Source organism: Symsagittifera roscoffensis, chromosome 1 (genome assembly GCF_963678635.1).
Source record: "Symsagittifera roscoffensis chromosome 1, txSymRosc1.1, whole genome shotgun sequence".
NCBI lineage: Eukaryota > Metazoa > Xenacoelomorpha > Acoela > Convolutidae > Symsagittifera > Symsagittifera roscoffensis.
In genome coordinates this window covers 19,190,997-19,204,333 of record NC_087062.1, presented here as the reverse complement: position 1 = coordinate 19,204,333, position 13,337 = coordinate 19,190,997, and the positions used below count along the sequence as shown (strand labels likewise).

Here is a 13,337-nt window from a genome sequence, read left to right as displayed (position 1 = left end):
TTTACAGCACGGTTAGTTCTCGTTCTGTTTAATAGCTTTTTTCTTTTTTTGTTTATAATGAATGAGCTCTCTTCAAATCGAAGTGAATTGTGTAATTGAGTTCATGAAATTTTTTATAATGAAACGCAAGATGACAGAAGACTGAAAGATTCAAAATGGCGAGCCAGGCGGTGATAAGGCTAGAAATATGTTTCTAGAAGATAGGAAATTCAGATAGGTATAATGATTTTCTTTTTTTGTTTATAATGAATAAGCTCTCTTCAAATCGAAGTGAATTGTGTAATTGAGTTCATGAAATTTTTTATAATGAAACGCAAGATGACAGAAGACTGAAAGATTCAAAATGGCGAGCCAGGCGGTGATAAGGCTAGAAATATGTTTCTAGAAGATAGGAAATTCAGATAGGTATAATGATTTTCAAATTAACCGTACGGTACAATCCCCCCCCCCCCCCATCAAATTAAGGGGGGGGGGGGAATTTTCATAAACTAATTTTGAGCATAGCCTAGATTCATTCAAAATTAAGCGTTTTACTGAAAAAAAGTTTGAATTGAAACATTAATCTAAGCAATTGCCAGCAATGCAAATGCAATCCCGCATTCAAAAATAACAAACCAATTTTATTTGCGCGATTTCTCGAATTGCATTTTCTTTACAGAATCAATTTTCATATTTAATACATGCCCTGGGAGGGCATTCTTCTGTAGGCTCTTAGGGGGGAGGGGGGTTATGTACGGTTGATCCGGGGTTTCAAGTGCAGAAGAAGAAACATTAAGATCTATCGAAAGCCTTCCCATGTTTTGACCGACCGCGACTGAAATGTATCTAAGCGCTCTTATGTTGTCAAAATTGTATTGACATTGTCCAATTTTGTTCCGACCAATCCATGGAGTGGGAAGGAACCGTAGCCTAGGGTGGTTTTCTCGCAAAATCAGTTGCCTCAAAGAGCACTCTACTAAGAGAGAATCGGGTATGCAATTATACTAAAAACTTTTCTTTTGTTTTGATTCAAGGCACTCCTTACTGCCCAGAAAAAGACTCAGCGTTGGCTTATGTTGTATCATAAATTAATGTTTGAAAATGTTCATGAAAATTTAACAATTGGTGCTTCGGGCGAGCGAGCACTCAAGATTTACGCTTATTTTGGCCAGCCTAGAAGTCATCATCATTTGTTTTCGAAGTTCATACAAGCCATGAAAACTCCAGAACCTACCACTTCATTTTTATTTTGTAGTGAACAAAAAATTGATTAGCTTCGATGATAACTTCAGTTTGTTTAACTTCGATGATGACTTTTGTTTTGCGTGGCTAACTTTACTCGAACTTCTAAAGAATTATTTCACAAAAGCATAGCCAAGTCTCCAGAATCATTTACGAATAGTTTAGCCTAGCGGGCACTCGACAACACTCTTCATTTATTGGACGATTTTTTGAATAAATCGCGGAGGCGGTCATTGATATTTTAACAAAATATGTTTTGGCTTAGTTTATACGACCAGATTATAATTACATCGAATATATTTGCACAAAAACTTTTGCTCATATGCAGCATTGAGAGTATTAAAATGTTGTTTCGATCAAAATGTGGTTTGCTATTTGTTTAGTTTTGTTTAGTTTAGCTGGCTTGTAATTTGATGAGCTCTTTGCATATCTTGCAGTATATTTTGTGCTTTCAGGTGAGCGATGGCAGAAGCTGAACACGCCACCTGAACACGTAGAAGCTGTTTTCCAGCTATTGGACAGATGGTAATAAAAATACATTGTAAATTCGTTCTTCTCTAAACAGTTTTAAAAAGTCATTTTATTTGTTTGTACCACTATGTAAAAGTACTATTTAACTCTTCGAATTGTTCTGTATACTAAGCCATGCTTGCTGAGCTCACAGCTTGTTTGAATCTTGACTTGCTCTCAATCTATATTCGATTTGGACGACTCCAAGCTGCTGATGAATGAGAGCGTCTCTGAAAATCTGTCACTGAAGAGCCCAAAATCAAATTACTACGACTCAGAACAAACCAAAGAACACTTATTACGCTGGTATAATTTAGGCGCCAAATTTGCCACATCTAAAGAGAACAAATTACGTTCCAATTCAAATCTCGTGTTACATTGCACTTAATGCAGCTTTTCTGATGATTCTGACAATTGGCGCCAAATGATTACTTTGCATGTGTCTCGCTGGTCTGCAAGTTTGCCCCAACATCTGTTCGTTAACAGCTGGCTGCATATGCCTGTAGCGCGTTATGTGTAATTTGTATTCTGGCTGCATATGCCTGTAGCGCGTTATGTGTAATTTGTATTAGAGCTGAGTAGTTTTGGACGAATTTAGTTATTTTGGACGAATTGGGTAAATGTTAAGTATGGATTTCGGATTTGACCTGGAAGACACTTACGAGCCGGCAGTTCGTCAGCTAAAAACTGAAGAAGAAATCCAGAAGTATGTGGTCGATGAGAGTCTGGACCCTGTGAACAGGTTTGTTCACATCCTCTCGAAGGGCGAAGAGATTCAGAAGCAAAGTGCTCTCAGCAGTGCCCCCAATCTGCTCAGTCACTGTGAACCCAAGGAGAAAGAAGGGGTGTTGAAAGAGCTTTGCCGTTTTGTTGGGTCTTCCGGAGAAGACTATCACTTATTAATGGCCGAGCAATTACCACAGCTGCTGCGAGAAAGTGTGGTCAGTGAACATCTATTTTTGAAGCTCGTTTTCCCAACTGTGATTCAAGGTCTTCAATCAAGGAACTCGACAATTTCCCAAGCGTGGAACAATTGTTTATTGGAAGTGCTACCATTTCTGCCCAAAGAAGTTCTTAAAAGCGACATCCTTCCCATTGTTCGCAGAAACAGCGACCTGCGGCAGACCGTGCAAACCAGGACCTTTTCTTGTCGTCTCGTCAGCAAAATGGCCGAGCACTACGAGACCTCGCTAATCATGCAGGACTTGGTTCCCATTATCAAACATCTTTGCCAAGACATCGAGTACGAAGTGCGCTGGAACATGGGTGTAAGTCTGGTTCCAATTGTAGCCTCGGTAGATTCGAAGACCACGGTGAACATACTGCTTCCAGAGTTGATTGAATTGACCAATGATGAAGAGAAAATAGTCAAATTCAAAGCACTAGCCACTCTGGTTGACTTTGTTCCCTATCTTGACGAGGAAAGCATTTTGTCGACCGTTTTGCCAACCGTGGACAGATACATAGAGTCCACTTCGCTTAAACATGATCCAAACATAGTGGAAGTTTCACGTGTTTTTGGAGCTTTGTGCTATCATCTTGGCTCCCACTTAACCGAAGACCAGAAAAACTATTACCTCAGTTTCTTCCGCAAACTCAGCACTAACGGCCTCACAGACAGTGGATCAGGATCCAAAACTGAAAAGTATCGCCGAGATTCCACCCATTTCATGCCTTCGAACAAAACACAGGAAAGTGACATGAATGTCGATTGTCGTCAGTATGCTGCTTTCAATTTCCCCGCAATATTGCGATTCTGTGGTACCAATGATTTCTCTACACAGTTGGAGAGGTCTTTAACTAGTTTGGCTACCGATCCTGCGGTACCCGTGCGCAGAACGCTTGCCGTCGGCTTTCACGAAGTGGTTAAATATATGTCGCCAAGGTCCGTTGTTTTAGAGAACACTCTGTACCAGCTTCTGAGCGATGATAACGTTGAAATCAAAAGCGCAGTTACGAAACACTTGGATATAATTATTATCTACATGTACGATTCATCTATCAGCGATGTAACTCGGAAGAGCATGCAAGAGAAAATCGCTGAGGCCATAATCGATTGTTACGAAGCTCTACGAGTGAGTCATGACTGGAGAGCCACGGCTAACATCATCCGACATTTTTGCTCAATTCCAAATTGCTTCACAGATGAAATCACTTACAGGAAGATCTACCCACTTGTGAATGAAGTAGTGGCGTCGCATGCTGCGAGACCTATAAAAGAGGCCGCTTGTGAAACACTCGCTTGGCTTGTAAGGTCCAACAGGAAATTCGACCAGAGAACTGAGATGGTCTCAAACTTGATCACGAATCTGTCTGCCTCCCAATCATCTGCTCAACGACTCATCTTCGTCGAGCTCTGTCGGTGCTTTTCCAAAAATTTCTCCCGCAAGTTCTTCAAAGAGAACCTCTTTGAGCATGTGATTAATCTTTCAACAGACAAAGTAGTAGATGTTAGATTAGCACTTAGCAAATTTCTTCCCCATATCAAGTCCATGTTAAGACTGCCAGTTGATAGCAACCTGTTGCGAAGGCTAGAATCGGCAGTTCGCAACCTCATCAACCAAGACTACCAGAACAGACAATCAAGTACTGTGACGTCGACCATCAGACACTACCTGCAGCTATGCGACCAGCAGGAGACTATAGTGGAAACTGCGTTGGACCACGTGCCAAGAAACGAAGAAGATGTCATTGATCAAACAAAGGAAGATGAAGAGAGATCGATCGAGATGCACCACAAACAGAGACGGAGGAAATCGCTGCCAAAAACCAGCCCTCTACTAACTACATCAAAACCTAAAGTACCATCTGATTTCAACGGAAACAAGAATACGAAAAACTCGACAACATCGCCAACTTCGCACAGTAATGGATCTCTGCATGGAGGATCAGCCTCTCCCCTCTCTCCGTCGATAAAAAGCCCTGTGTCTCATTTGAACGGGAGCAAAAGTGGAAACGGCCACAACTCTCCGGCTACCAAGAAGGGATCCTTTAGGACTCATTCAAGTAGTGGAACGTTCTCGCCGATGGCAAAGAACGATCACGCAGAAAAGAAACAAAATGGAGCGCATGACTTGAGGAGGGCATCTATGCCAGTTAATCTTCCCTCCGAAACAGTCCAGAAGAAGACGGCAACTTCAAAGGCCAGTGCCAAAAAATAAACACAAGCCAGATCATCCAGTCAAAGTTTGAACTAAAAACTTCCTTTGATGTTCTGTCTTTGAATGTCAATCTATCTTTATTTTATACCGTGGATTAAAGTTGAACTTTTTTCTGCCAATATCTCTTATCAAAATTTTAGACGTTATTGTCCATAGTTGAAGTCTGATATTATATCTTGTAAATATGTAAATAATAGTATTAGAATGGTAATTGCTTAATTTACATTTTACAAGTTTGATTGAATTGGAGAGAGTATAGCATTTAGAAAGTAATTGAACGTAAAAATTAGTTGGTTTTTTTGACGCTGTTGATATTCTTGTTAACCACGGTCATAAAAACAATCTTAGCCTGTCGGCACAACGAATGCTACCACACTGATGCTAGAATACTGCGAAGACTGTTCTGCGCATAAGTTGATTCAATTTATGAGTATTGTTGTTTCTGGTATTTTTAATGGTTTTCATTAGAAATGAATATCGTTGGTGGTTTTCTTGAGTTTGCAACTGTTATAGAAGCACGCTCAGTCGGTTGTAATAGCTGGAGCTATTTAAACTGGTTTGATAGCGTATAGGTGAAGGTAGCTACCAGAAAAACATTTTCATGATTTTAAATGAGTCAAGAAACCAGATTTAGGTAACTGATTCAGCAAGGTTGTGTCAAAATTGGCGTCATGATTAATTACATTGAGATTCATCTACCGCTTTCTGCACAAGTATAACATATGGATCCCTAAAAGAATTCCAAACGTAAACTTGGCAGGAAAAAAATGCATGGAAGAAAATATTTGCTTCATCTTGTAAAGAAAGCAGCTATCACTTTTTTAAAATTTGCGATCAGCGAAATATTGCAGGAGCTACTAGAATTTTTCCCGCTTGAAACTCCGTTCTCAGACTGATCAATTCAGTCAAACAAGGTATGCTCAACACAGGTATGCTCGGTGGAGTACCTCATATTCACGTTTTCAACCTTAGTCCTAAATTTTTTGTTCAATTTTTATGTGGTCATAAACTGTTCACGAAATGCAAAGCGACTGACTTTTTTTTTTAGCTTAAGTCTCTTGAAACTGCGAGAAACTAACCATGTCTAAAAGGTCATAGCTGCAAAGCTTTAAATCACGTTATCAGATGCGATTCAACCTTTACCGATTTTTACAGGACTCTGTTTTGAACATTGACAATAGTGCATTGAACTTGGGAAAGCGAATTTTAATCAATTCATAATGGCTTCGTTATACAATGAGTAGATAACACTAGTCTGTACAAAAAAGAACTAAGTTTTAAGAAAATATGAATAAGTTTGCACTCAAACTGTTTCTTTGCTATTGACTTAGACAAGTGCCGCGAGTTCCACTGGACTTCAAATACGCAGGTGCGTAATTAAACATGTATGTCATTAGCAGATATCTAATTTATTAAAAATTTGAAAACTAATAACTGAACTTGCGAACTCACAACAATCCCCAAGGCAGGAAAAACTTTACATCTAAATAACTGGCGGGTAGTCTTTATAACACTCATGCACATGTGCAACAGAAGTTTGAAACAAAAGGATCTCAATTGCAAATAGCACCAAGGAAATAATTGAGAGAGTATGTACCAGAGTAGAAGTTTAATTCACAAAGATTTATTTACAAGCTTCATATAGATCGAACAGTTATCTGCAGGTTTGTCTTCAAAAATGAAAATAGCTCTATAATATTAAAATTGAATTGAGAATTTGCGTGGTAAAATTTATTTTTGTAGTCTAATTAGAACTAATGTGGATTAATATAAAATGAAGTTTCTATTTCCCAAAGGGTAAAATGTTGTTAAAACGACTGAAAAGAAAGCATTAAATTGAAAAGTTATAAGCAAACTTCAATCTTTGTTGAAGACCTTATGATGTAAATTGGTCGCTGTTCTTGTTTCGGTGTCTAGAATTGAGGAAATGTCTTTCAGTTCTTCTATGACCGCATTAATTTGTTTGGCCTCTGAGTTTTTCTCTCGAACTTCCCACGGGCCTGCCGGGTTTGATTAAGAACCTAAAGTCGTCGCAGTTTCTGTTGTATCCGCGATAAAGCTTTTGCGTAATGGTTTGGTCGAATGTAATTGATTGTAAAGACACCAAGTGGTTGTTTCTTAGGGGTCACTCTTTTGGATAATTTCGACCACTGGTAGTTCCGGTACTTTTTTCAAATTCATGATGACTGTCCGCTTTTGACATTTTGTCTACAAATCGCCCCTCTCCTAAAGAGGTCTACATTTCTTCGCGGTCTTTCTGAGGTGGTATGTGGTTGGATGTTTCTCTGGTGCACTGTTTACTGAGATTGGATCCGCCGCTGTGCCTTTTTTGGGAGTCACTGGTTGTCAGCTTTTCAAGTGATGTTGAAAGGCTTGAATCTAAATAGCTTTCAGATATGATAGACTGATAATCAGAAATACGCTTTTTCCTTATCACATTTAGTGGATTGTATAAAAGATTTAAGATTTTGTAGAAAATGGTTAAAGATTAAATATGACGTCGTATCCAATGGATTGTTAAGATAACCTCCATCTGAAGCTTGGCTTCTTGCTGACGTTTTCCGTTCGGTTAATCTTGTCGAAGGCTCTGCTAGTCCTGAATCAAGTCTCTGTGGGATAATTTATTTTACTTTTACCTGCTAAATTGGAAATATTTGACCCTGGACCGGTTTTACTTTCGAAGTTGTTTGGAGCAAACGTGCTCTTTTCTCTGAAGGTAAGGTCTGACTTCTTAAGGGTATGTCCGTTGTCACATGTTTCCGTGTGTTCTGATGAATTGAAACTTTCCCTTTTAATAGTCCTAAATAAGTTAGATCTTTCTTCCGATTAACAAATTTTTAAATTAGGTACCTCCTCATTAGAAAGTGTTAGATAGGTCGCTCGGCTTGACATTATTTGCTCTGTCCTTTGAGTCACTCTCTTAGCCTTTCTTTTTAGAGAATTAGTTACGCAATAGAGTACGGTTAACACAACAAAAACTCAAACGTTTTTGTTGTGTTTATCGTTTTATTGCGTAACCAGTTCTCTAGCCTAAATCAATTGAGTGTGAAACTAGGTTTTTTTCAAAAGTGATGGCTGGTCAAGTAAAGTGTGCATCTAATTGACGGTTTTTTCGTTAATATAAAATTCCAAATTATTTTATCAGTTGCTGCGTATAAAGGCAGTTTTAGCTTCATAAAAAACATTGCCGGGAGTTAAGTTTTAACTGTGTATAAGAATTTTTTAACCATTCCATTGGATCTATCATCCCCCAATGTACATAAAATTAGGTTAAGGTTGTTCGTCTCGCAAAAGTTTCTAAAGTCGTTCGAAATAAAAACGACCCATGGCCCATTCTGATTGACTTTGAGAATCCATGTAGATGACAGTAGTGTATCAAGAAATTTACAAATGACTGTAACTCTTCGGGGAAGGATAAACAATCAATACAAAACAAGATGCTTGTTGGCTCCCCAAAAATTGTCCACTAAGCCCGCGAAAACCAAATCTATTTCTTCCTTAGCTACTGTATTTTATGACAGTTTCTGTATGTTTTGATGCTACCAAAAGTACTTCTAGGTTCTTACCCGTTTTGATGCATTCTGACTATTTTCTTTTTGATAGTAATTTCGTCTGTAGATATGTGGCCACCAGATGCGTTCTGCTAACGCTTTCAATCTGAGTTGCTTCGGATATGTTCCGTAAAGAAAGGCCAGGAATAAGAATCGTAGGGCTTGTGAGGGCCACCAGTTGGTTGTCCTTAAGCAGCAATCCATCTTTGATGTGCAAGTCCCGTTAGAATGTCTAAATGTTTGTTATCAAGTTGATTTTTCTGAACAATGCCCAGTAAATCCAATAGGCAAGAATGGCAACTTTAAATTGGATTTGATGTTCAAATTATTAGCTAGTTTTTGATGAGTTTGTGACATTTAATTGTCAACGAACTTAATAGAAATTCCTTCTTTTTTATTTAATTTTACTGGAGCGTAATAAGATGCTAAAATTCAAAGTGAATTTTGACAGAACCAAAGCGACGCAGATGCTTGAGAGAAATGTTTGACTTGTCTACAAGATGTATCTAATTAACTCTTTTTACATCCTTCGGAGATTCGATAATGGAAATGTGTACCTTTTCCTTCCTTCTTTTTAAAAACTGGTGACAAAATTAAACAGTGCCAATTGTTTCGCCCCCAGCTAGTTTAAAGATTGTTTGGCTTAATGCATAATTTCAGTTGGTTGAATGCGTTCCTATGGTCAAGATTGCTGATTCAAGTATCTCCAATTTGTTTGTTTCGAAGTTGAAGTGCTATATTGTGTACTAGTTTGAGTATTCAGCATTTGGTATTTGCTTTTAAAAATCTGATCATTTGAAAATTAAGAAAATAATGCCGGTTTGATTAAAACATTTTTTTTCTGGTCATACGATTGGGGTAATTGAATAGTCTTTGTCACCTTTAGAAAATTGATAGTGTCTCCTTTTTCCATTCTTTTCAATTCCTTATTTGCATCATTCAGCAAATTAAACCGATGGAGGTTTACCAATTCGCGTGTGTAGATTTTTGAAAGTATTATACGAACTTACAATTGTGTTTGAATGTACATTAGACTTACATGAGCTTTGAGGAGACCCATTGTTAATCAGTTATAGGCATTGTCTTTGTGTAGTTTTTTTCCACATCGTCACTAATATGCCGTTTCCCAGATTGTTTCTCACGTCTTTTTTAATTATCCATCCATTGGGTCGCACTGATTTATTCTTTTCCTATAATTTTGTTGGTATCGTCTGCAAAACTGCAATATACTGTTCGTGACTTCTTGTCGAAAGGTGAAAGCAAAAAATTTGTCAGTTTTGCTCCGTGAATTACTTTAATTTGAAAAGATAAGAGGGCTTGTCGATTCCACTGGAGTGTTCATATTTACAATTGTGTCGCATCCTAATTCGAGTTGTTAACTTTTTCGCTTCTAAGCCGTTGCAGTCGTATATGGTTTCAACTTTAAGGTTCAAAAAGTTGTCGTCTTTGCCTTCTCCACTGACCAAGCGTTCATCACTCCACAGATTTTTTCTTCCATAATAATAGGTTCCGATAGGTTATATTGACAACTCTGAGTATTTATAACCTCTTCTACTTTATATACAGCCGGTTTCTTGGCGCTTGATTTACATATCTTACCTAAGTGTTTTTTGTTATTAAACATATTACATAGGATTTATTTCGCTGGACACACTTTGAGATGGCCTTCGATATGGGCGTTTCGACATTTCATACAGTTTGGTTTTTGTATGTTCAGAATGGGTTCTTGTTTTCCTTCTTTCTTCTTTTTACTTCGGTAGTATTCAAATATATTTCCGTTGGTTTTAGTAATTGTCGCTATTGAAATTCCAATTTTGCTCAAAAGCAATCGTAGCAGAGAAAATGAGGTTTTAAAAATAGTAACAAACTTCAAACATTGGCTTGCTGAACCGAAAAATGAACGAAGTTCTGAAAGTTTTTCGGGTTTGGATTGTTTTCCAAGAAATGGTCTTAATACCTTTTCTGAAATTTTTAATCCCAACCAAGAAACTTTATTCGGGAAAATTGCGCTTTTCTCCTCTTTCAATGCCATATTTTTTCGTCCAGCATTTAAGGAAATTTTTTGTTGAAATCGATTTAAGTTCATCTAACGCTCCTTTTGAGGGCATAACATCATCAAGGTTTCAGCTAGTAAGTGTTATGTGTTTTGAAAGCGAGTCCACGTCACATTGAAACTAATTGGGTGTATCGCCCAGACCATAAAAAATGGTTACTAAATGATACAGTGCCAATTGTTTCGCCCCCAGCTAGGCTAAAGATTGCTTGGTTTATTGCATATTTTCAGTTGGTTGAATGCGTTTCATCATCAAGGTTTCAGCTAGTAAGTGTTATGTGTTTTGAAAGCGAGTCCACGTCACATTGAAACTAATTGGGTATATCGCCCAGACCATAAAAAAATGGTTACTAAATGATACAGTGCCAATTGTTTCGCCCCCAGCTAGGCTAAAGATTGCTTGGTTTACTGCATATTTTCAGTTGGTTGAATGCGTTACTATGGTCAATATTGCGTAACAAAGTCTGATCATTTAAAAATTAAGAAACTAATGCCGGTATTAAAATATGTTTTTTTCTGGTCATACGATTGGGTTAATTGAACTTTTTGTCACCTCTAGGAATTTGATAGTCTCTCCTTTTTCCATTCTTTTCAAATCTTTATTTGCATCATCCAGCAGATCTAAAAGAGTTTCTCCAATTTTTGTCTGATGGAGTTTTACCGATTCTCGAGTATAGATTTTTGAAAGTTTTATACAAACATACAATTGTGCTTGAATGTATATTGGACTTACATGAGCTTTGAGGAGACCCATTGTTAATCAGTTATAGGCATTGTCTCTTGTAGTATCTTTCCCCATTGTCACTAATATGCCGTTTCCCAGAATGTTTCTCACGTGGCTCGAAGTTAAAAAAAATTGGCGTCTTTTTTATTTATCCATCCATTGGGTCGCACTTGATTTATTTTTTTCCTATAATTTTGTTGGTATTGTCTGCAAAACTGCAATATACTTGTAAGTTGTCCGATGTTTTTGTTGTTGTTGCAGCAGCAACGATATCGTTCGAAAAGGATATTTGCTAGTTTATCGAATGCGTTTTATAATGCTTTGAAAGTGCCTCCTAATAAATTTTCATTACCTTTAATTGATCGTGTTTCTGGGGCAAAACTCTTTGGCCTTCACTATACAAGGCTGAGTTAAAATTTATCAGGCCTTTTTATCTGCTTCATTTTTTCTGGGATTTTTCTTTTTTATTACGAGATTTTTTTCTGCCTTGCGTTCTAGTAAATTCGCATACGATTCCTATTTTCGGCCACCCGTGCCTTCCTCGCTTGTTTTTTTTTTGTTTTTGTGATCCTTTCAGCATAAGTCTTTTTGTCTGCGCCATCAATGGTTTTTTCAAGCTATCGTTATTTAGATTTTTCCTTTGATGATATTGCTAATTGAAATTGATGGATCCATTTAATTCTTTGTGTGAGGAGGTCTCTACACTTTGATTTGGTCAAAACACGGAATCCCCGTAAGCTAGAATCTGCTCACTGCGCCATAGTAAATTGTATAGAAAACACTGGTATATCTACAAATCCTAACTTATTTTAAAAAGTAAAGAATAATTTTGAATTAAATTGTTTCTTTTTGCTAGCATAGAAAAGTGCTCTAAAATTCACTGGACTTCGAATTGACTCACCTTGCAACTATAAAATTAAATATGTAGGTCGAAACTCACAAAAAAAAACGATATTACAAAATTCCCCAAACGGTGTCGCAGGCAAACTGAGTTTTCAATTTGTTTCTCCAGTTTTCAGTTAACATCAATCTTCGTTTCAGCTATCAGGACGCAAATGATTGATTTTTTGTCACATTCAACGAAAATTTAAAACCTGCTTCCTTCAGAACAGTTATTGCGGTACTAGTTGTAGGTTTTTATTTCTGCGATTTGAAGAGCATCAATGAAAGGCTACCTAGCCTGTCTAAGCAGAGTGCGTTTCTTTTTTTTAACGACTTTAGGCTGTTTTTTTTTCAGGCGTAGAGTTTTCACCTGATACAACTATTGCAGCTGAAATTGGTCAAATTGTTGCAGAGCTTAAGCTAAAAGTCTAATGAGAGCTCGTCCTCACACACTATCAATGCCATGCCACGGGATCAATAGCATGATCTGACGATCACGAAGTGAACGCCTTACCACCATGCTACGTTCCTTCTTGTATGCTAAGTGCCTCCACTTTTTCATCTGAAAAATGTAGTTTTATAGACGATCGACAATACGGGTTTTTAAAACTTGAAAATGCGCAAATTAGTAATCTCGCGATTCTTTCTCTCCCGTACTTAGTAAGTTTTCTAAATCAGTTTTATAATAATCTTTTCAGACGTCAATTTCAGATCTGAAATGGGTTGTTAAATGTTAAATAACCTTTTAAGGTAAAAAAAATAATTTCTTATTTATTTCAGATCTGAAAAACTCTATTTTAGATCTAATTTTAGATCTGAAATTTTATTTGTGGATTTTTCGGTTATCAAAAGTGTCCACGACTGACTCAATTGCTTGGCTCAGTTTGGTCGAAATAATTATTTTAACGATGCATTATTGATTTTAACACGTGCAGTTGTGTTAAAAATGATAAAAACAACTCAATTAAATCATAACCATGATGTTTTCAACAAGGTTTTTGTAATAAAATGTTCACTGTTCAAATTGTGGGCGTCTGCACAATAAAAAGTATTAGGCCTCCACGATATAGCACGAAGACAGCAGACTTTTTAAGACAACAGTGGAGGGTTAAGTTCTGCAATGCCTGATTGAATAATTTAGACTTATCTACTTTTTCTAGGTTGAAACCTAGCTATTTTTAGGCAATTTTGATCTATTTTGTATATTTCGTGCTCAACAAGACACGTCACAAAAT

At 37.3% G+C, this 13,337-nt stretch overlaps 1 protein-coding gene across 1 annotated transcript; it reads left to right on the top strand.

Annotated features, from left to right (window-relative positions):
• Positions 1 to 2,351: 2,351 nt before the first annotated feature.
• Positions 2,352 to 5,165, top strand: LOC134839641 (serine/threonine-protein phosphatase 4 regulatory subunit 4-like). Its single transcript, XM_063855262.1, has one exon. The coding sequence runs from the start codon at positions 2,352 to 2,354 to the stop codon at positions 4,890 to 4,892; it is 2,541 nt and encodes an 846-aa protein (XP_063711332.1). The 3' UTR covers positions 4,893 to 5,165.
• The last annotated feature ends 8,172 nt before the right edge of the window (positions 5,166 to 13,337 follow it).

Bases quoted from the DNA above. Each gene is read 5' to 3' on its own strand.
- LOC134839641 (XM_063855262.1), top strand. From the start codon at position 2,352: ATGTTAAGTATGGATTTCGGATTTGACCTGGAAGACACTTACGAGCCG.